The sequence below is a fragment of the Trachurus japonicus genome, chromosome 13 (genome assembly GCF_045865225.1).
Source record: "Trachurus japonicus isolate A0001 chromosome 13, Traja_1.0".
In the NCBI taxonomy this organism is placed as follows: Eukaryota; Metazoa; Chordata; class Actinopteri; order Carangiformes; family Carangidae; genus Trachurus; species Trachurus japonicus.
Window position 1 is genome coordinate 11582090 of NC_140919.1, and position 24979 is coordinate 11607068.

The window sequence follows — 24979 nt, forward strand, 5'->3', positions numbered from 1 at the left end:
GAGAAATCAGCTCCAGGCTAAAACTCACAGGACGTATAAACTGGCTGCTGGCAGCTAATAATCCAAAGAGAGGGGACTCTAAATGAATTTAGCAAAATCAAAAACCTTCTGAAGTTTGTACAGGAAGATACTGTGAAGAGAGAAAGCTCAGGAAGAAGCTCAGCACCACGAAACACTACGTCAAGAGTCGGTGAGAACAAATTTCCAATCGCCACACTCCGACCTCAGCTGCTGATACTTTGCAGAAAACCTGGTATTTGCTCAGCGTTTTGTTGGTAATCGCCGTGATGAAGCGATGATTTGTTTCTGAATGTGCTGCAGCTCTGACTCCTTCTCCTTCTCCATAGTAACAGCAGCAGCAGCCACATCGATTTACTGGCCTCAGTTCAACGTGTGACGCAGGTTTTGCCCCAGAAATCACGGAGAGTTAACAGAAAATGTCTCCATCACATTCTGTCAGGGTTTTTTTTATTTTTTTATTTCTCTTCCTGACAGCGCCGCCTCGGTTTTGATGAAATTACAGTTTCAACTTTTTTTTTTTTGAACACTTGGAGCTGGCGAAACAATATCAGGCTGATGATGGTCCCGTCTGAGCATCAGGGAACCACAACGACGTCTAATGTCACATGTAGAGAGGCGATGAAGACTGGGTGGGATTGATTTTACTCTCTAGTTCAAGGTCATTCGAGTGCCTGGTTACTTCAGGTCAACTTGGAGTTTTCTCAATAGATTTAATAGACTTTTTACTTTCAAACAGACGACTGGGTTTAATTAAACAGGTTTCATGACTGTGATGATTGTTAATAGACGTTGCTGGGTTTTATCCTGGCTGTCTAGTTGGAACTGGAGGGAAGCAGAGGAGCACTTCCGATACACTGAGCCGTGCTTGAGATTGAATTACAGCGATTGTTTACCTTCATCATACGGATAACTAAACATGAGACAAAGGGGGGGTTGTTTTGGATCTGCCGAACGACTGTCGAGTCTAGATGGAGAGGGATTTTCTCTCTTCTAACTTTCTCTCTGACTTTGAAATTTTACAGGAGATAACATCTGAAATCAAAGCTCAGTCTTGATGTGAGAATTGACAAAAAAATCTGTAATGTTCAGGCTCCCTAGGTTGAAATCCATGTGGTTTTACGAGCTGTTACCTCAGTTTTCTTCCAGTGACGTAACTAGGTTTCAAATTTGCATAATCCCACCCCTACCTAGTACCAGTAGAAGGGGGCGGGGCAAGCAGCGGTTCATTTGCATTTAAAGGGACAGGCACTGAAACCAGCCGTTCTGAACGGGGCTGTTTAGAGAGGATGAAAAGAGCTGTGATGTTTGATCCTTGGGGGATTTTGACCAAAGCATGTCACAGACATGTCTTTAAGACACCTGGGAACTATTTTAATTTGTGGAAAAGGAGCAGAACATGTCTCCTTTAAGTTGTTTATTTATGTGTTGCACTTGTGTGGCGGGTAATATCAACATGATTCATTGATTCATTCATAAATTCACTATAATCCAAATGAAAATAGTTTAGATTCTTCTTACAGGTGAGCACCAACACACTCAGTCTGATGAAATGTTTGGAGGCTTCTGTTAATAAAGTGGGAGGAGCTCACATCAACCGGACCACTTGTTCTCCTTGTAGACATGAAGAGAAACTAACCTGTAGTTTCTAACTCCAAGTGACACGTTAATGTTTCTATCAACATCTCTGTTGACTTCCATGGAGGTCAAAGTGGTAAATATAAGAAGCAGAGGGAGTTGACCGTCTGTGTCCGTCAGGTCCGTACTCTGGCGCGGACCGACGAGGCGCGCGGCCTCCTCTGGCTGATGGAGGAGGAGGCGGTTCAGCCCGGAGGCTCCGAGGAGACGATGCTGGAGAGACTCTTCAGCTACTACGGGTCAGCACAGGGAGACAACAAGGGTGAGCGCTCGTCTCCTCTAGGCCCGTTGAACATCTCCTCCTCGTCTTCCTCCTCCTCCTCCTCCTCCTCTTCCTCCTCCTCCTCCTGCTCCTCCTCCTGCTCCTCCCCCTCCTCCTCCTCTTCCTCCTCCTCCTCCTCCTCCTCCTGACCTCCTCTTCTCCTTCCAGCAGCCAGTCTGCTGCTCCGCGGGGAGAAGCCCCTCCTCTTCCTGCTCGGCCACAGCCACGGGACCAACTGGGTGGAGTACAACGCTCAGGGCTGGCTGAGCCACGCCAAGCACAACCCGGCCTCGCAGAACGCCGCCACGCTGCTGCAGGACTCACAGAAGTAGGTGGAGAGTTGTGTTTTGGCGGCCTGTTTTCATTTTAGTCTTTGTTCCAAACTGTCATTTTAGTTTTTATTAGTTTTAGTCACGTTCATGCTCTCTTTTGTTTAGTCAAGTTTTAGTCGACTTTTAGTCTTATTTTGACTATTTTCATCTCGTTTTAGTCGACGAAAACGGATAACATTTTAGTCTAGTTTTAGTCAATGATTTTATTTATTTTTATATTATTGTTACCTAATAGACTCAAGTATACATCCATTACAGGCTGCCGGCCGTCGGTCCCTTTCTCTGTGTCAGACTCGTTAAAGGGACAACGAGGAGTTTTGGAAAAGCGAAGTGTTTTCACACTACATTTATGAGCCTCCGCGCACCGTGAAATTCTTTGACCGGCGCAAGACAGACTCATGTTTTCATTCATCAATAATTAAAGTCAGAGGTTCAAAGACGATCACATACCGTCGTAGTTCCCACCATAAACAGCGATTCGGCTGCGTTATTCTCATGACTCGCCGCGAAACCGAAAATAAAAAACGCTGGTCGGCTCGACCAGCATTTCCACCACCACTAATAATAACAAAATAACGATAGAGACAAAACGATATATTTATCGAAAATGGGCCCATTAACAAGTGTGGGTAACGTAGATTCATCCACATTAATATGAGACTTTTTTATAACCAAATAGAAATTCCTCGTTGTCCCTTTAATTATTTTAATTTAACTAACCCACCGCAGCTGCATCTTCTGAATAACACCATGAGTGGGGATTGAGGAAGTGACGTCGCTGCCTAGGAAACAGAAATACTGCAAAATAATAATAATAATAATAATAATAGCGTAACTGAACATTATAACGTTATTTCGTCTTGTCTCGTTTTGCTCAACAAAAATGAAGAGACATTTTAGCAGAGTTTTTGCTCTGTAAACCACATTTAGTCTTGTTTTTATTCATCAACAATATTGCATTATATATTTTATTATAGTAATCATTACATGACCACCATTTATGTTTCGTCTCGTCTCGTCTTTGTCACGTGATAAAGGTTTGTTGAAGATGGAACTAGCACAGCGCTCGGTTCTCCAGCATCCTCATCCTCAACTCTCTCCTCCTCCTCCACACATTAAACCTCCCTCACATCAATCTCTATTAGGGAGCAGAAACATATGAAGGATGGCAGCCACACAGGCCGTCTAGCTGGAGTAATGAAAGCGCCCGTGGACTGAAAAAGTTGGCGATTAATCATCAGAAGTTGTTCACCCAAATTAAGAACGAACACATTCCCTGACTCACCTCTCTCTCTCTCTCTCTCTCTCTCTGTCCGGATCATTCTGGTTTTATTTGTCAGGCTTTTAAAGATACCATCTCTGAGATTTCTGCCTCCGGCCACGTACAATGGAGGTCACTGGAATCATTACTGCGCCGTAATTTACTATCGCTTAAGCAAAAAAAAAAGAAAGAGAAAAAAAATCCCATTTGGCTCAAACAGTAAAAATTGATGAGATTTATGAAAAGCTGATGGAAATGTATGTGAACTTTTTTAAAAAGACGATTCAGGGACTTCATGCATTTCTCAGACGATAGGTAGAGATCCGCCATGTTTATTAAACTACTCATGGATTCAACTTCAACAAATATTTTTTTCTGGTGTCAGTTTCTCAGAGCTGCTTTCCTCGCTCCACTTTAAGTCATAATTCAGGTTATTTGGTGCGGAGGTCGTGTGTGTGTGTGAGGACGTTTCCTGTATATTTACAGGTGCATCTAAATAAATTAGAAGATCATGAAAAGTTTATTTATGTCAGTCATTTTATTCAAAAAGTGAAACTAATACATCATATAGATCCATTATACACAGAATAAAACATTTCATATACTTTATAATAAGTACACACTATTAAGCATTAGTTAAGCTTTAAATACTGAATTCTTCATTTATAACACATGAATACTCATTAGTATGTAGTTTATAAACAGTAAAATCAGCTCTACTACATACTAATGAGTAGTCATGTGTTATAAATAAAGAATTCAGTATTTATTAAAGCTTAATAGTGTGTACTTATTATAAAGTGTTACCCTTTACTTATTTAATTTCTTTTAATTGTAATGATTATGGCTTACATTTAATTTTTTTCATTTTCATTTATTATTTTATTTGTAATGGGACCCTGCATTTTCACGAACATACAAAAAAATAATCATTTGTCATAATTGAAGATTCAGTATCTCAAAAAGTTGAATACAAAAGACCAATTAAAAAAAACATTTTTAATATGGAAATATTGTCCTTCTGAAAAGTATGTATGTCCATTTACATGCACTCAATATTTGGTTGGTGCTTTTTGACTTGAACTACTAGAAATTGACTTATTCATCTAGTTTATTGAGATGCAGCTGTTTAAGCAGGAAGCGGCGGTGCAGACGCTGTGGGCGGAGTCAACAGAAAAACTGGATTTAGCTGCTTTTAAAAAATAAACTCTCAGAGAAAAAAAAACCAGATCAGTTCTAGTGTTCGGTTTATTTCGATCATTATCACGTCTTTATCTCATCACTTTCCTGTGGAACTACATTTTTCCAAACACAAAGGCGGCGTATTCCTACACTGACGATAGAGACACATCCTGTATGAAAACCTCAAATTAATTTGTCAGTTACAACAAAAATAAATTAATAAAAACCAAATCTCCTCCTTAACTGACATAATAAAAACGTAATCTGCCTCCTCGGCATGCGCTCGTCAGACTGAAACACAACAGCAGCCGGAGTTTCAGTCTGATCCAAATCAAATCCAGAGCGTCTGCATCCGTCAGGGTTTGTAAAAGAGTCGGATTCGACTCTGAGCCAAACCACGGAGCCGCAGCTCGCCAAGCGCCCGCTCTCCAGACGGAGCAACCTGCCAGTGCTGCAGTCAGACATCAGCTCCCTGTGTGTGTGTGTGTGTGTGTGTGTGTGTTTATTGTATTCTTGTTTATTGTATTCTTTGGATCCCCATTAGTCTGCATAAAAATGAAGACTATTCTTCCTGGGGTCCACATTAAATCAAACACTTATTCCAACAATAGTGTTTATACAAAGAATTACATAAAATCATTTTATCCTGAATATATTAACAAGATTATAGAAATGCATATTAAGTAGTACAATGTAAATGAGTTAACATGATCAAGAGGAATAATATACCGGTAGCTTTTTACATGATTATCAAATAGTTACATGATTATAGACATGACATGATCAAGAGGAGTAATATAGTTTTTTTTACCTGATTATCAAATAGTTACATGATTATAGAAGAGTATACATGAGATAACCTAAAGCATAAATGTTCAACGCAGGTGTTTTAACATGCTTGAATTCTACTTAACATGATTGCCTAATTTAAAGGGATAGTAGCATTTTTTTAAAGTGGGGTTGTATGATCTACAAATAGCCCCTAAGTACTTTAATTGCAGTAGAAGACTCTCTGCACTCCTCCCGTTAGCAACGCCAGCCCATAGCCCTGCCCAGAGATTTACAACATACAGTGTTGTGAACAGACCCAAAGAAACAGCCTATTTTCGTGGCCTAAAAGAGGTTTTACCTGAAAAAAAATACACAGTTCCATTGTTCGCTATAATATAATTTTTTCCAGCCCCTCAAAGTGCAGGAAAAACACAGTTTTTATTTGGACCTAACCAACTGCTGATCGGTGGGCGCTAACCCTGGGCGGAGGGATACGTGAGTTGGTTAGGTCCAAATAAAAACTGCGTTTTTCCTGCACTTTGAAGGACTGGAAAAAATTATATTATAGCGAACAATGGAACTGTGTTTTTTTTTTTTCAGGTAAAACCTCTTTTAGGCCGTGAAAATAGGCCGTTTTTTTGGGTCCATTCACAACACTGTATGTTGTAAATCTCTGGGCAGGGCTATTATGGGCTGGCGTTGCTAACGGGAGGAATGCAGAGAGTCTTTTACTGCAATTAAAGTACTTAGGGGCTATTTGTAGATCATACAACTCCACTTTAAAAAAATGCTACTATCCCTTTAATAGTAATCTATTGCAACATAATATCATGACGAAACACAGCTTCTCTCAGTTTCATTTTAAAACTTGACATTCCCGTGGTTGTGATCAAGTGTGGGGGGCGACTGTTCCAGTGAGCTACAGCTCTACACATAACTGACCTTTTGAGTGCGTTGGTTCTAGGTAAAGGGAAGGTGAAGTTGTTTCCTGAGGCCTGTCTAGTGCTATAACTGTGTTTCACATTTGTCGGTTGAAGTTGTAAAAACAAAGAAACAGGTTTATGTGAAGTATAAGTCTTTCTCAAAAACATTATAAGACTATAAGCCATACTATAAGTGTGTGTGTGTGTGTGTGTATTAACGGCGTCCATGTTTGTGCAACCGCAGGAAGAACATCAGCGGTCTGTTCATGGGCCGGGCCAGCGGCGCCACGGTGCTGTCCGGCTCCATCGCCGGCCTGGAGGGAAGCTCGCAGCTGGCCCTGCGCCGCGCCACCAGCATGAGGAAAACCTTCACCACCGGAGTCGCTGCAGTCAAGAAGAAGAGCCTGTGCATCCAGGTCAAACTGCAGGTGGTGAGTACACACACACACCGACCGACTGACCGACCAAACCAGCAGGCAGCAGCTCACTGTCATGCAGGGTTCCCACACATCCTGGAAAACCTGGAAAATGGTTGTGTAATCTTCCAGTCATGGAAAACACTTGGAGGTGAAAAAAAAAAAGTCAAATGTCCTGGAAAAGCTTGAGTTGTCCTGGAACATTATTTGTCAGATTGTGACATCAACTACCAGAGCTTGGTTTGACTCTTTCAGACCTCGCTATGGATTTCTTTTTTCTTTATTTTTGCTTTTTTCCAAGAACATAGTTACAGTGACAAACTGACACAACATAATCAAACCGGGGGAAAATTGTCCACAAGGTGGCAAAGTAAAAATAAAATGACAGGACATGGCAGGACAATAGAAAATCGGAAATGATAATAATAATAGAAAAATAAATAATGACAATAATAAATGAATAAATGAAATACATTATACAATAATCAAAGATAGTGAGAGAGACATGCATCCATAGTTCAGACCAAGTGAAATTTCAATACATAAAGAGGCACTTTTAATTTTGTTACTTAAGCAATATGTGATATAGCTTTTATGCAACAGTTTCAACAATTCCATCTAAGCATGGATACATGTTTAAAACTCAATAAATGTGAAAAAGACACTTCAGTCACTCTGTCTTGCCAAGCAGACTGGAGTAGATCATGAGGATCCTTTGCACACCGACAGACTGAAGCAGAAATCATTAGGAATCAAATCATTTTGAATCGAAAATAGATTTTGAATCGAATCGTAGCCCCAAAACTCAGAATCGAATTGAATCGTGAGGTAGTAAATTAAAGATTCCCACCCCTAGTACATCCACTGATGAGTCCCTCTCCCCCTCTCCCTCTGTGTCTGCAGGATGCTCTGATTGACATGGTGCGTCGCTCCAGGGTTCACTTCGTCCACTGCCTGCTGCCCAAAGCCGAGGCGGTGGGTGGAGGCGGTGAGCCCCGAGTGACGCACGGTGAGAGCGCCGACTCCGGCCTCATGACGCTGGACGTGGGGCTGCTGAGGGCTCAGCTCCGAGGATCCAAGCTGCTGGACGCGCTGCGCATCTACCGGCAAGGTGAGGTCACCGTCCGTCTGTCTGTGGGATTAAAATGACAAAAGGAGAATTTCAAACACCTTATCGATCACGCGAGCGGCCCTTCTGGCTCAGTTAGAAAAACGCTACTAAAAAGTGGAGAGAGAGATCTGCTGCACCTCGTGGGACTTTTCTTTTTTCATTTGAAGCCGCTGATGAAACGTGATGAAACTTCCAGAAACAGAGAAGTTGAAAGCCATCCAATAACCATCAACCCCCGTTTCTGTCCAATTATTCAGACGCGCTGCCTTCAGGTCCTTCAGCCCTTTGTCCTCCCACAGGCGCGCTAACAACAAAACCCTCTGTGACCTTCAACATCTCCTCCAAAAACCTTGTCTTTTTTATTCTTAAATCGCCTTTTTTTTAATGCTTTGTTCTTTTCTGGTTTCATTTCTTCTCAAAATAAAAAGTCGCCCTTCGCTGCAGCCTCCTCCGTCACCTCTGGATTTGTATTTTTTTGTGTGTGTTGTGTGTTTTGGACTCTGACCCTCGGTGTGTGTGTGTGTGTGTCCCTCCAGGATATCCAGACCACATGGTTTTCTCTGAGTTCCGCCGGCGCTTCGACGTCCTGGCTCCACATCTGACCAAGAAACATGGACGCCACTACATCGTCACGGACGAGAAGAGGGTGAGTGTTTGTTGAACAGCTTTAATCTGATACTTGTGTGTGTGTGTGTGTGTGTGTGTGTGTGTGTGTGTGTGTGTGTGTGTGTGTGTGTGTGTGTGTGTGTGTGTGGTGCAGTGGCAGCTGCTGTTCTTTAAAGTTGGGGTGGGGGCTCATTATTGACCTACAAACCTACAAACTAATTAAATGATTAAATGGAAAACTAGATAAACTTGAACAAGAAAGAGTGAGAATTACACGACCAGTCAAAAGTTTGGACAAACCTTCTCATTCAATGGTATTTTTTTATTTTTATCACTTTATACATTGTAGATTCAAACTGAAGAGATCATAACTTTGAAGGGACATATTTGAAATTATGTAGTAAGCAAAAAAGCTTTAAACTTGTAACACTTTGGTTTCAATTAACACTTGGTTGGTTTTAATGCAATGTTTTCAACCTTGGGTTCGGGACCCCACGTGGGGTCGCCTGGAATTCAAATAGGGTCGCCTGAAATGTCTTGATAAAAAAAAAAATTACTGATAAAAATATTCTTTTAACTAATTGTTATTCTTTTAAAAATTATGATTAAAATTACCACACACAATCTTAAACAACTGTATTCTATACTTTCACTTTCTCGAATATAAATCGAGTTCAAATAAACTGCAGCATATAGAAATATCTGAGCTGAGGCATGGTTGACAGCCAGACAATGGGACTGAACTGTTTAAACCTCAGGCGCCGGTTGTTGTTGTATATTTTAACATACTGTAGCTGTCAATCAAAAATAGGGATTCAGCCTTTAGACAGATCCTCCAATCATCATGCAGAAGCCCATGGCCCAGGCCCCGCCCACTGCTCCATTCACTCCCAGAGACGCTGACATCATTGCAGCTTTTACCCAATTACATCTAGTTTCTCTGCATTTTTTGTCAATGAAACACAAACACAACTTCATATCTGATATTTATTTCTTACAGTCACCTCTGCTTCCGTGGGAAAGTGACTGATTATTATTGGATTCCCCCACATTAAGATGTTCTAATATGATTCTGCTCTCCGTCGTCAGTGTCATTGATTAGACTGGGTTCTACTTTAATCCGTCTTCCTCCGCCTCCCATTGGTTCCCACTGAGCACATAAATCCTCAGTGTTAATTTGGCGCTCGAGTGAGTATTTTTGGCGGCAGGATGATGTATGTGCGACTGAACCGCAGTGTGTGTGTGTGTGTGTGTGTGTTCATGGTAACGAAGGAACAGGTTGCCCAGAGCGACGGTGTGACTCATTAATGTGTTTATAGACAACAATGGAGTAATAAGAGACATCGCACAGCTGCAAACAGGTGTATGATGAGCTCTGTCAGGAGAGGAGGATTGAGTCTCTGTTTGAGCTTGGAGTTCATGAATGAAGCCCGTGTTATAAACTATGGGATGTTGATAAGGACACAGCTTTACATCGTCGGTTCTGGTTTGTTTCATTTGAACCGGTGAGTTGGAAAATTTCAGCCCCGAGGTCGACGCTCCAGCTCGAAGAGTCGGGAAGATGTCACCTCCGAACGCAGCCGGCCTAAGGAAAGCAGTACGGCGAATCAGACAGATTTTTGTTGTTACAGCTGGATAATCACAAGTCCGCACCATTTTTACACAGTATATTTTCTTGTATAACAATATATTTATTTATACCCCTAAACTGACACAAATTAGACCCTGGACCCCCCATTGGAAAACATTTTGAAACAAACACCAGAAATACACAAATATTTGTTCTGAGAATGACTAATGTTACCTTTTTTAGTCAATGTAGGTTCAAATTACAACCAGTGGCATGAATTTTTGGAAAAATTTCAAGACATTTCTGGGAAAAAAATGTGGTGAAATCTTGAGAAAAAGTTGACGACCCCCTTTGAACCCTCTCAAGGACCCCTGGGGGTCCCCGGACCACACTTTGAGAACCACTGCTCTAGAGGGAGAGAGAGAAAGAGAAAATAGGGCCAAGCGATTCTGAGGTCAGACTTTTCATGGACGACAGATTTGTGATGCAAATGCATTAGTTACTCTTTTGAACGCATATTGTTTCGAGAAGCAAAACGCTTTATTTTTGGGACCCCAGCCAACTAGCCGGAACTACGTTCTTCAACACCAAAACCAGGATGAACTCTGCTCACAGGATGCAGTGGGGGTAAAGTCAACTGTTGATGCACGACACTGCTAATAGGGATGTCATACAACTTCATATAAAAAAAATCCCAACTATCCCTTTAATTGTCGTTGTTGCTCATTGCTGTTGCAGTTTGATTAAAACCCAAAATGAAAAAACACATGACGTGCTCATAGAAAATGCATTGTCTATTGGTTCATTTTGTTACTATTAGTAGGCCGATGCCACTTAGCACTTACTATATCATTTTGAATAGTAAGTGTACTGTAAATCAACCCCAGGCTGCATTTTTAGCTGTATTTGTTGCCATTTCCGATTAAAAACCATATATGGGTAAAAACATACGAGGCTAGGATGATGATTCGTACTTAGAAAAATGAAATACGTTTGTAGTAGGTGTGTAAATGATCAATAATCAGTATTATTGGCAGCAATAGAGGGCCCCAAAGTAAAATGTTGCTTAGGGCCCCATGGAGGCTTGGGCCGGCCCTGCCTCTGAATCCAAGATGGCCGCTCCGAGTCCGCGCACGGACGAAAAATGAAAGTTGCGGTAATCAACTGTTCATTAGCTCGGTCCTCCGACCTCCAGCTGTGGCAGCATAATGAAGGCAAATCCTGCAGCTTTATTGCACACTTACACCAAATCACTGGAGTACCTCCTTTAAAAAAAAAAGGGCCCAAAAAAAAAAAAAAAAAAAAAAAAGGAAGGATGCTGCAGCTGTAACATCTGGATGTTCAGTCTTTTCCCCTCTCGTCCTCCTCGCTCTGATCCCTCAGTGTGAACAGAATCCCTTTATTTCACCTCTCCTCTCTCCGCTGTCCTCTTCCTGCTCCAAGAGCGCTCTTGTGTGTAATTAATTATGATTGCGCAGGCTGGCAGCATACGGCTACTGTACTGATTAATTACCAGCGGAGGGAAGAGCTCGTTCTCTCTCTCCACCTCCCTCCCTCCCTCCTTCCACCTCCCTCTCCCTCGTCTCTTTCCACTTCTTTTTTTTTTCTTGTCTCGCTATCTTTCCCGTTCCTTTTGTACAGGAATCAGAACAGTTTAAGAAGCGTCCCTGAGCATATGATTAATGTCTCCTTCTACATTCTGCTCAGGCAGCGAACAGCGGCTTCGCACAAAGAGCGTGATTAGCCTTCATGAGTGGGCGGTGCAGCTGCTGGAGGTGAAACATCTCCACTCTCAGGCCCTCTGTACCTGACGACGACCTGCTGAAGCCTCTACTCCACTCAGAGAGGTGGAGGAGGAGGAGTGGTGAGGATAACGAAGCCGACCGGGCCGATGGGCCGTCTGCGGAGATGAAAGGAACATCTAAAACGAAAAGCAGCCGTCAACAGAGGAGATTAAACTGGATTAATTAAGCAGATCAGTGAAATCAAGCTCTCTCTCTGTGTCTCTCCTCACCACACCACACCACAACACACTGTGGGCAATCAGTGGTTCCTTGGAGATGAGCTCAGAGAGAACAGCCCACTCAGAAAGAACTAATGGCGCCCGGTCCTCTGGGGAGTCAGGAGCGAACGGTGAAGAAGAAAGAAAGCAAAGGAGCGAAAAAGATGAAAGGAGGCGGTCTGAGAGCGAGAAGAAGGGCGTATAATTGGAGGAACAATGGGAAAGAATTGGTTTTCAGAGAGGGGAAAGACAACACTGATTTGCCGAGCCGATCTCTGAATATTTTTTTTTTTTGCTCTTCGCCAGACAACAAAACCTCCGCCTTTCTGTCTCTTCGCCGACGGCCCAGTTCTGTCAGCTCCTCTTAATACGACGTGATGCAGCCGGGATGTCAGAAGCCAGATGATGTACCTGCCAAGAGCTTTTCTTTTCAAACAGCAGGAAGGAAATCCACCACGCTATACAAATGCTCCTGTCAGCGCTCTTGTCTGTCCCCGGGAGTCGGCCCCGACCAGCAACAGCTTTGAATCAGACGGAGACGTCGCAGCTCCTCCTCGAGACCTCGAGACTGGTTGAGATGTTTCCCATGTCCGGTTAGAGACGGACTGAGACACCTTGTCTGTACCGGGTTGGACTGCCATCATAGGTTATTTAAGTTGTTTATTATCAGCAGGATAAACCCCTTGAGTTGTCGCAACTCGTTTTCGAGGGGGTCCTACGCATTGGTGACATTAGGCGCGTTTCCACTGCAGGAAATTTGGGGCAGTTTTACCAGTAGTGGGGCCACTGTAGGAACGGTCCCCAAAGGACGTTCTCTAGGAACTTTTACAGGTCCCTGTCCTGGGGTAGGTGCTCAGATCGGCCCCCAAAAAACTTTGATAAACCTTATTTATCCCATACAGTATGGGCTATTCAGATTACAGCTCCTAGTTCAATTACACACATACAGTACAACAATCATTCATTGGACATACAACTCTGACACTCAACTCTCAGTTTTCAGTAAATCAATTCAACTCATGGTTTCCCCAACAGCGATGTCATGTACATGTGCAAATATGCAAGTAAATGAATAAATAAACGACAAGCACAGACCTACTCATACTCAAAGTGCTGCAAGAACTGCCCCTGAAAGACAATCTCTAGGAACTTAAAAGGAAGTCCCGAAATAAGCGGCATTTTTAAAACCCAGAATTATCAAAAAAAGTGTCTACACGGATGGAAAAGAAGTGGACAGAGAACAACACAATTGTGCGATTACGCAACGATTGAAAAGGACGTTTATACAACGCAGCATTATTAGAAAGTGTTTGTACTGATGGAAAAACAACAACTGGAGCATTAAAAAGAAAATACTGCCGCACAATGATCACGCAATGATCGAAACTGTTGCACGTTGAGTCCAGCGGGTCCTGGTCTGCAGTGGAGACAAGAGAGGATGGTTTCTGTAAAAGTTCCTCTTTACCAGGAACTCCCGCAGTGGAGACTCAGCTGTAGATTCAACAAGGTGCAAGGAGCACATCTCCTGTCCCGTCACGTCCCAGAGGTCAAAGCTGAGTGAGGTCTGGTGTCGTGGCTCATTATCCTGCTGGAAGTTCATGTTGTTTACACCAAATCCTACACTCAACTGTCCAAATCTCACTGCACAACTCAGAACCAATCAGTCCACACACAATGTTTGTCCAATTTTCCTCAGTCCACAATTTATGAGCCCATGTGGATTGTAGCCACGAAACTGCCTCTCCCTGGATATTTTCCGTTTTTCACACTGTTCTCTGTTAAACCCTAGAGACAGTTGTGTGTATGTGTGAAAAATCCCAGTTGATCAGCAGTTTCGGAAACACACCGACCAGCCTGTCTGCTGCTTTCAACGTCACTTAAATCAACATTCCCCCTGCAACATTTAGATACTCAGTGTGAACTTCAGCGGATCATCTTCACCACGTCTACAGACCAACATGTGGCGAGTTGCTGCCATCAGATATTTGCGAAAATAAACAGCTGATAAAATGTCTGCTGAGTCTGCATGGTGCTCTTCAAACTAAAGCTCCCATCCTTCCACCAATGCTTTTACATGGCGCTTTTTGTTGGATCCTACTTGTCAGGTAAAAGTCAACATTTTGACCTTTCTGCTGACTAGCGACAAATCTAGCGACTTTTTCCTGGTGTTGTTACAAATGTTTCTGGTTTGGAGACTCCGATGTGAAAGCACGTATCACTGCTGTCTTCAACGAGCAGTGGATGCTGCCGTGAGCCCCTCAGTCAGAGACCCGCCATCCCACCAATAAAAAAAAGATTAACCAATCTGGTCATTTGAGAGAGACATACATCAGAGGGAATCATCAGTCATGCCATTGAAAAAAAAATAAAAGTTCAAAAGAGAGTTCTTCTTGAAAATGTCTCCTTCACTTTAAACCCGTTTTTCTCAGAATTATCCTCCCAGAATGCTGAATTCTGAGAAAACACGCCGTATTCAAATGAGGATAACTAAAAAGTGGAACATGCTACGAGCTAACTTTTTTTCCTGGTGATAGCAGAGAGTCCCCCCTGTCATTTGAGATATTCTGTGTCATTTTAGTCATAGCACAACATATTCTGTGTCTGGGGGAAAAAACTCTGGCAGTGAATAAGTTAAAGGGACAACGAGGAGTTTTGGAAAATTTATGAGCCTCCGCGCACCGTGAAATTCTTTGACCGGCGCAAGACAGACTCATGTTTTCATTCATCAAGAATTAAAGTCAGAGGTTGGAAGATGATCACATACCGTCGTAGTTCCGACCATAAACGGCGATTTGGCGGCGTTATTCTCATGAGCGTCCGCGAAACCGAAAGTAAAGAAACGCTGGTCGGGTTAATAATAACAACATAACGATAGAGACAAAATTATATATTTATCGAAAATGGGCCCATTAACAAGTGTGGGTAGCGTATATTCATCCACATTAATATGAGACTTTTTTATTGTCGGAATTTTTCGTTCTGCCGATGGAGAAACTCCTCATTGTCCCTTTAATGAAGTTTGTGGCCCTGTGAAGATTTCCTCCAGTGGCACCAACAGTGCCACAAGAAATTCACTTGTATACTTAAATATTAATTCTGATGAGCAGGAAGCCTTGTAACGCTGGGAATGAGAGGATGAATCCTTTAGGGCGACCCCTGAGTTTTCCTCCGGAGTCCTCAAGTCAAAATGTCACCAATTGATAGGTCGCGTTGAAATTAGCTTAAAGGTCACACGGAGTGGTTTCATTAGATTCTAAATGTAGCGGAGCATTTGGAGCCAAATGAGAAATCTCAGTGGATAACTCTGCTTTAGTTCTTCTAGTTAGTTTTTTTTTATGGCTTTGTTCATCGTCCTGTTTAATATTTTACCCACTGAGATCACTGCTGGGATCTGGGAACATGGTGACATCACTACAAAGAAGCGTGGAGCATGAAACACGAACAGTCAGATCATCAAAGGAAGTTTTGAACAAACTCCCAGTCAGTTAGTTTGCCAGTACAGTGATGGATAGAAGTTGTAATCATGGTTGTTGTAATTATGGAATTGGATTACAGCCATTAGAGAACAATCGTCCAATGATTGTCAACTTTTGGACGCAGATGATAACACTTTTATTTCCACTAATACAGTGAAGGGAATATGACTTGAAATAACGTCCTTGTCGGAGATGGAGGAAAGAAAACAAAACAATTTTTGACTGTAAAATAGTAAAATGTTCTGCCTTCAATTTATATCTTCTCTGTAACAAGTGTCTGAACTATATTTAATGGATCAAAAGAAGCTTCTTTTTTTTTTGTAAAACACATAAAAATGTTATCAGAATTTTTATTCCTTAGTATCGGCATCGGCCCCCCAAAAAATCTATATTGGTCGGGCCCCGGGTTGAAATTAACTCTAATTATTAGTGATTAGAGCTGCAGCCTCCCTGGTTTGATAGGACAGTCACAAGGTGCAGGTTGTTATAGAAAGATGAAAAGGTTTGAGTGATCACAGAGTTTATTTACACCAGCTAGACCGGTGTTGCATCACCTCTGAGGAGGAACGCTGTAGGTGCAGCGCTCCTGCTTCAAAGACCATCAACCAGTTTCATCTAATCAAACCTTGTTTTTGATGCTTCATTGTTAAAAGTTGGAGCGCCCCAACCCAACCCCCACCCCCAGCTGCCCCGTGTGGAGTTTAAATCTCATACACATGCACAAGAGGTACATCTCCTCACAGAGCAGAACCTCGGAGTAGGATCACTCCTGATACATATATGGTTTGAATTGGACTTGTGTTATTTAAACCATAGACTGTAAATAAACATGGATGTAGCCCTGCTGACCCACGGACTGGTTTTGAAGCTCGTACGTGCCGTAGAAAAAATTTCCCTTACAGGACAAATAAAGTTTACCTCACCTTACTGAGCTGCTCCACTGTCGCCATCTTGGCAGCATCTGACCCCGCCCCCTAAATCCCAGCTGATCCGAACATCGGTAAGGAGGTGGAGTGACTATGGAGCTGGGACTTTCGTGGCCACGCCCCCTTTTTTATGCAAAACTTTAAAGGGACTACGAGGAGTTTTGGAAAGCAAAGTGTTGGACCGGCGCAAGACGGACAAAAGCGAAAACATTTGCCAAGAATGTTTTCATTCATCAAGAACGAAAGTCTGAGGTTTCGTCGTAGTTCCGACCATAAACGATGCCAACTAGCGATCCGGCAGCGTTACTCCCATGACCCGCCGGGCAGTCAACCACTAAATAATAATATCAAAATAACTATAAAGTCAAAATGATATATTTATCGAAAATGGACCCATTAACAAGTTGTAACGTAGATTCATCCACATTAATATGAGATATAACCAAAAGTCTCAAAACTCCTCGGAGTATCTTTAAGACTTAATGATATTCAAATTCGTTAGTTATATTAAAATTGACTCACTATGCCGTCGTCGTGAAGGACGGAAATGTATAAAAACCAAAACATGTTAATTTCTGCTGTGAAGTTGGACATGTTAACATGGGAGTCTGTACGGACTGACTCGCTGTCTGTTTCTGTGTTTCTGCGCTTAATTTTTCAACTTTGGAGGTTACAACTTGATTTAAGATCATTTGTTTCTACCGTCAACGACCACAAGGTGTCGCCAATTCAACCAAATCCTAAAACTTCAATGTGTCACAGTGGCACCACCCTGAGGATAAGCTTGGTAACGACCTGAGAGCAGCCAAATCCAGGTGAGGGAGGAAACAGAGGGAATACAGGAAATTAATTTTATCCCTTTAAAGCCCAGTTTTAGGAAATATTATAAATGGCATTAACTATTTACATGAGAATTAGCCTTAAAAGACCTCTGAGTTCAGTCCCAGCTGCAGTTTGTCTTCTAAAGGTTGAGTTGACACATTGAATGAGAGAAAAGCGACCTGAGAAGCTTTTCTGTCTAACTTTGTTTTGTGCTCTCAACTTCCTTGAGGCAGATTGAGGGAGAGTGAGTGTGTGTGTGTGTGTGTGTGTGTGTGTGTGTGTGTGGCTGTGTGTTTGTGTTAGCTGGTGTTAAGGGGGAATAGAGTTTTTGTTGCTATGGCACCAAGCTATCATCCTTCAGGCAACTGGGTCATGTGATCACGGGCGAGGTGAGGCCCAGAACAAAGTGGGGTTGTTTTTGTTTGTGTGTGAGTGTGTGTGTATGTGTGTGTGTGGACTCATGGTTTGTTTTTTCTGGTTTCCAGGCAGTGGAGGAGCTGCTGGAGTCTCTGGAGCTGGAGAAGAGCAGCTACTACATGGGCCTGAGCAGGGTGAGTGCAGTCAACTACACACACACACATGCACATGCACACTTTTCATCTCATTATACATTTAAGGACTGTTCGCATAGCGGTGTAAGTCAGACTGTGGGGCAGGTGTTTGTTTACTCACATCTATATAGAAACAGACAAAGAGTATTCAAACACCTTGTTTTTATTCTATTTTAACAGATGTGATGTTTAATTCTAATCACAGCTGCTCTTTACATCTGATTTTGGGGATGTCGTATCAGTGAAACTCAACACTTTGTTTACAGATGTTTCATTTTCTGGGCATTGCAGTGCCATTTAAGGTGGAATGTTTCCTTGCATCTTATTTAGGTGATGTGTATCAGTTCTACCTTAAAGGGATAGTTCAACATTTTTGGCAAATTGGCCCATTGCCATAATCCCTATAGTCTTAGCAGTAGGTTCGTTACCTTTAATTGTCGGTGCAAGCTATTTTTAGAACAGAGCTACACTACGGAGGCTCATGGGATTTCTTTCTTTCTTTCCCTCATCAAACTCATCAAGTACACAATCCAACAACTCCACAACGCTCTGGTGGACAAGTTGTGACCTGCACATTCACCACGCTATGAGATAATAACAGAACGTTACCAGACAGAGTTGTTTTAGTGGGAAATTCATGTAAAACCGTTGATGCGCGTTTCCATCGGGGGCAGTTTTTCATCGAGCAGTCTCTGAATTTCCCTCTAAAACAACTCTGTCTGGTAACGTTGTGTTATTATCTCATAGCGTGGTGAATGTGCAGGTCACAACTTGTCCACCAGAGCGTTGTGGAGTTGTTGGATTGTGTATTTGATGAGTTTGATGATGGAAACCAAGAAATCCCATTAGCCTCCGTAGTGTAGCTCTGAGCAGCTCATGGCTCTGCTCCGCCGTTCTAAAAACAGCTTGCACCGACAAGTAAAGGTAACGAACCTACTGCTATGACTATAGGGATTATGGCAATGGGTTAATTTGCCAAAATTTTGATCAATCCCTTTAAGTGTGAATTTGCCACCTTTTACCACTCCATCAGTTTTTATTTGCACCCTTGCACCTAAAAATGTATTTAAATATCTAACAGATTATGTGAACTGTGAATATTTTGTTTCCACTCTTGGAGAGGAAATGTTTTGGGAGTGTTTTTCACACTTCACCTACGTTAAGTAAAGCGTCCCTAGTCCAGCTCTCATGAACACCCTGAATGACAGGCACACAGAAAACACTGGGAGAAACACTGACCAACCGTGTCAGTAAAACCTTTATGGACGTGGTGACCCACTGGGATTCGTCCCAGTTTGACCAGTGGCCTGTCCATCTATGAAGGGATTTGTTGTGTCTTGGTCGTTCACTGGCAATTGGAGTGAATATCAATAACTTGATAGAAATCTATCAAAGATTATGACAGAGAGTTGAATCTCCTCCTTCTTTGCCGAGGAATTGTAAGGAATCAAACTACAAGAAACTGAAGACAGAGATTAGTGCATGAAAAATCAAGTTTACCAAGAATGGTGAGTATGACGTGACCATTGAACTTTCATAAAAACAAGTCAATCAATAAATGTGTATATATTTCCTGGGCAGCTTGTCCTGACAGCACTTTTTCTTCAATGGCGCTTGTGTCTTTTCTGTCCCCATCAATGGACGTCCGCTCCTCGGGTCTCAGTGTCTTTTCACTCAGTGACACTCTCAATTACACAGATAATTACAGACATTTTTCCATTCTCCTCCACTGCCTCTCCAGCAGAAAGGTGCAGTGGGCATCAAGAAATCGATGCTGTTTTTGTTCCTACGCGGTGACAAATCTTCACACTTCCATTGTCACCTTCGGCGTTCCTGCTGGTGTGTTGTTTTTAATCGTTCTCTCTTCATGGACGAGGCCTGATCTCCGTGGCTCTCTGTGTCTGCGACCTTTGCCAAGCAGCAGTCAGACGCTGCCAAACTCCCAAGTCTTTGAGATAAAAAATAAAAAGAAAAAAGAAAAAGAACCGGCTAATCACGAGGAAAAACGACAGGCTGATGGTTTTGTTAATTAGATCTGTGAATGTCTGTGGAATAAAGAGCAGCGAGCGCCTTTAGCTGTCATTTACAGAAGTTCCTTGGCACAGACTTTAACCTTGCCTTTGTGTCACTGTCTCTGCACTCGGCCCACTAGTTTCCCCACGTTCGGATGAAAGTTTTTAAATAAAAACTTTATTGTTTTCTGACGCTCACATTTCCTGTGCCGGCGACGGCTTTTGTTTCAGGTTAGTTCACCGGCAGATGAGTTTCACAGAGGTTCAACCAGCCCACATGGGAAGTGTCACCAGCCCACACACTGGAGCACTTATTCTATTTCTATCTTCTAATTATACTGTGTACATCAGGCATCGTGAGAGTTTGAATAAATGAGCTGCATCAAAGTGCAGAGTTACATATGATAAATATCTGCCGAGTTCAACGGGGTGATAGGAACTAATTAGTGCATTGCTTTAAATTATTCTGAAAGTTTGGCGGTATTAAAATGCCAATAAGGTGCATTGTTTTGAAAGTTGTGAAACAATAATTACATGGTCCTCCAGGAAATTCATTCAACACACCACATGCTAAAGTTCAAGTTTCCTCAGTCAGATGGAAAGACAGGAATATGAGTGTTAGTTAGTGGTTAGTATTAGCTAAAAATAACGACAACAGTCTCATCCAGTTTACGTACTGTAGCAATTAAAACGGACGTAACTGCTGTGATGTCACAGAGCTCAGAGTCCGCTGCTCCACTGTCGCCAACTTGGCAGCGACTGACTCCTCCCCCTAACTCTCGGCTTATCCAAATATGGGCAAAGAGGAAGAGCTGAGGCTTTGTTGTATGCCAGTTTGTTGCAAACAGACCCTGGACCAGCTGTCACTCAAAGTGGCCACGCCCCCAATTCTCCATAACTTTAGTGCTTAATAAAGTGTAATGATCTGTAGAGACCAAAGCTGTTTCTGTACCAGGCTGTAAACATGATTATTTCTGCTGTGACGTGAAAGGACATTTTAACATGGGAGTCTATGGAGACGGGCTCACTATTAATCAGAAACTCCCATTAAGGGATTAATTAAAGCAATTAAACCAATCTTTGGTTCATTACAGTGATTCCAAAAGTGTTCAGACTCAGGGACGACACAACAGTTGTTGTTACCCTAGAGTGCAAATAGGCTTTTCTCTTGTCACATTACTGAACCTGACTGCAAAAGACTGTCAGAGATAAAAACAACTTCATGCTGCATTCAGGTTTCTGCTGTAGCTGTTAGCTGTAGCCGTAGCTCTTAGATGTAGCAAAGATCCTCTGCTATGACTAGATGGCTCATTACAAGCTGCACCAATTATATGAAAAGGTGTAGCTACCCTTCCTGTCTCCTGAGTTGGCGTGGTCACCTGTCCCCCCCACCTCATGATGTAAAAGTGTGTGTGGATTTATAAACGTTGTCAGTAGAGGAAAGTGAGCGATTTATATTTCTCATGATAACATTAGCTATTTAGGCTACACAGCTAATGCTCATATTTAGCATGAGGTTAAAAAGTTAGCGCCGGCGTTCGCGAGCATTAGCTGATGTTACCTATAGGAAATCTGTGTGACAGAGCATTGAACAAAGTTCATTTTCTCCCGATTTGTCCGTCTGAAATTTGTCCATTTCCATGTCAAAATGTTCAGAAGGGATGTGTCTTGTGAAAAATTAGTCCAATAGTTTATTTCAGTCACTATGGGGCAAAAGAATCGACCGTAATCTGAGCTCACGTTCACTTCTCCCATTGGAGTCAATAGACTCAAGACCTGCTGCTGCTGCTGGTCCCCTAAAGGGGGCGGAGTCATGGTCTGCTGGTCACCTAAAGGGGGTGGAGTCATGGTCTGCTGGTCTCCAAAAGGGGGCGGAGTCATGGAGAAACCATGAAAGATACAGGAAACTGACTCATCATGGGGCCTGTGGTTTCTTAACCATTTTTGGATTTAGCTGTTGGCTGTTAGCTGTAGCTGTTAATTGTAGCTGTTAGCTGTAGGTGTTAGCTGTAGCTGTAGCTGTTAGCTGTTAGCTGTATCTGTAGGTGCAGTAATAAAGCAACCGTCCGGTGACATACACGACGCTGCATCCTCCAGCTCTCTCTGTTGGTCTCGTAACCGAGTGTTGTTGTGGGAATCATTAGCATTGCAACATCAAAGTGTCACCCACAGCACATGAGGTGTGGACCACCTCTCCCTGCCAGGCAGGCTGCCTCTGTGTTGCGCTGCCAGCTTGTTTATGGCTCCCTGCCTGAATAAAGTGTCTCCTGGGAGCGCGGCGCTCCATGTTAACCAGATGTGTTGTCTCCTCCCAGGGCAGAGTGTCATCGTCTGTCCCCACCGCGGGGAAATGAACAGGAATTTATGGGTGGGCCAACTGTGCAGTCACGACAGAGCCTTTGGTTTTACTTTACTTTCAGTATCAATATCAATATCCATCCACCCGAGCTGCTTCCTGTGCAGGAGCTGATGAACTCATCCTGTCTTGCGGTTCACAGCCGTTTGCACCCGCCGGTCATTTAGATTCATCCAATTAAAGCGACCTGCTTCTGGGCCCCCAGAGCAGTGCACAGGAAGCCCACACAGAACACGGGAGCTCCGGGCGGCGAGGGCCGGAGCCAGCCGGCGGATTTGGAGCGTCTTACTGTGAGGCAGCCGTGCTAATCGCTACACGACCGGATTGACCTCCGCCGGATTGTCAGTATGTGCATTAGAAATGGGGAATATTTGAGAGAGACTGGCTGTAAGTCTGGCTCACAAAACGCCGGCAGGCTGGGTAAATATTTACGGCAACATTACAGCATTGTTACACAGCGGCGGAGTCACAAGGTCCACATGAAATCTAAACAACGGTCTTAATTCCTGGCCTCGCTCCAGTTCTCCACACTTTTTTCCTCCGCTCAGCCAATTCTGAAAATTACAGTCGGAGTAAGAAACCGTCACATCCTCTGAAGGACAAAGCATCACACAAACTCTGCCTAATGAATTTACTTCCATTAAAAGCTGCCAGCTAATTCAGCGCCGAGGAACAGAGCAGCCGCGTCCGTCCCCAGACACAAAATTATGAAGAAGGAGTTAGAGGCGTTCTGATGGAGGGCTTTTTTTTTTTTTTCCTTCTCCACAGAGGCCCCCAGTGTCGAGCTGTCGTCACTCTTTTCCAGTCAAAAATGAAACTGTGCTCTCATTGGTATTCAGGAAGCGGCACTGCTGCCCAGATCATCAGCAAGAAGAGATGAAAGACGCCGGAACCTCTGGATGAGACTGAAACGATCAGGCCAGGAAAACGAGTGAGACAGCTGCCGTGTGAACCGACAGCTCAGAGACACGCAGAGAAAACATCCACATCTGCACCGGAAGATTTGCATGGATTGATATTTACGGCGATAGATTAGCGAGCGTGGGCGGGTCTCGCGGTTAGTCAGCCGGCTCCAACAGAAGGTCGTACTCCTCGCACAACAAATAAGACTTTTGACGGACGACCTCTGTGGCTTCTCCTCAAACACTGAACTTCCTGCCGCGTCTCTGAGGAATCAGGAACTCTGTGATGAATCGTCTCTGGTTTAATTCACAGAGAGAGAGAGAACACAACAGGGTTGTATCTCTGGGCAGAAGATATAGACTGAGCTGAAAATACTCTCAGGCCAAGACTTCCTGGAAAAGCAGAACCAGTTTCTCACCTTAGAGCTTAAACATCAATACACGATAGATTGAACAACTCCATCCCATCTAATCCTCTGATTGGTCGTCTCAGTCTCAGTGATAAGATACGATGCCCCAACTTTTCTCTTGTCTTACAAGTACAAACTAAACTGCTCTAGTTTAATTTAGAAATGACCTCCTGTCATTGGTTGATCCACTGCAGACAAATAATGTGAGTGTTTTATTCATTCAGTTTGTGGTTTGATCCACACAACAGCACAAAACAAAGTGGACAATTATTCATTAGACGCTTTACCTGTTTGTACTGATTTTTCATTATTTATTGACATCTCACAAGAGGCCACTTTGAATAATTAAAGTTATTTATTGTCAAACTATAAAATGTTGGACCTCCAATACAGATTTGTCTCAAGTGTTTGAACAATATTTGAGGAATATCAGCTGATTACTTGGTTATCATAATTTTTTACTCATTAAAGGTCCAGTGTGTAATAATTGGCAAGGTTTATTGGCTAAATCTGGATATAATACCAATGAACGTTTGGTTTTCGTAGCCTTATAATTATTCTTTTATATAGCAAGGGTCTTGCTTTAGAGAGTGTCGCCATCTTGTGCCACCATTTTTATACGGCAGCCCAAACAGAAAATCCAACCAATCAGAGAGCATGTTTCAAGAGTTTCGCATTCATAAATAAACCAACGAAGAATAAGGAGGAGGAAACAGCAGACATATCGTAAAATGGTTTAGATCTTCGCCTCATCTTGAAATACTCTCAGTTGTCACAGTTTTTTTTGTCCTCGGAGGCCACCGTCAATTTGCCAATGGGAGGAGTGAGCGTTGCAATCTAGAAACTGAACGTTGGATGTCACGGTTTTCCCCCCATTTTACACACTGGACCTTTAATTTCTGCACAGACCCCCCAAAAATCCTACATTGGTCAGGCCCCGTCTTCATTTCCTGCAAACTACATTCAAATAACTTTACACAAGATCTCAATGAAGACACTCACAGTGCAGTCGGCTCAAGTGTTGTTCACTCTCTAAAGCCAGACCCTTGCTATATGTAGATATAAAAGAAGAATTATAAGGCTACGAAAATCAAACGTTCATTGGTGTTATATTTAGATTTAGCCAATAAACCTTGCCAATTATTACACACTGGATCTTTAATGAGTAAAAAAATTATGATAACAAAGTAATCAGCTAATATTCCTCAAGTAAACACTTTTTTTTTGCAATTATACCTCAAATATTGTTCAAACACTTGAGATAAATCTGTATTAGAGGTCCAACATTTTACTGTTTGACAATAAATAACTTTAATTATTCAAAGTGGCCTCTTGGAAGATGTCAATAAATAATGAAAAATCAGTAGAAACAGGTAAAAAGCCTCTAATGAATAATTTTCCACTTTGTTTTGTGCTGTTCTCCAGTGTTGTG

The 24979-nt window shown here is 42.6% G+C and overlaps 1 protein-coding gene across 5 annotated transcripts in view; it reads left to right on the forward strand.

Moving 5' to 3' along the window:
* Window positions 1-24979, forward strand: part of myo18ab (myosin XVIIIA b) — a 157522-nt gene that overhangs the window by 75715 nt on the left and 56828 nt on the right. For all 5 annotated transcript variants that reach the window (XM_085794828.1, XM_085794829.1, XM_085794830.1 and 2 more), the window contains 6 exons: window positions 1777-1918; window positions 2087-2246; window positions 6632-6818; window positions 7707-7914; window positions 8451-8560; window positions 17802-17867. In XM_085794828.1, coding sequence (XP_085650954.1) covers window positions 1777-1918; window positions 2087-2246; window positions 6632-6818; window positions 7707-7914; window positions 8451-8560; window positions 17802-17867 — 873 coding nt within the window. The remainder of the gene's footprint in view (window positions 1-1776; window positions 1919-2086; window positions 2247-6631; window positions 6819-7706; window positions 7915-8450; window positions 8561-17801; window positions 17868-24979) is intronic.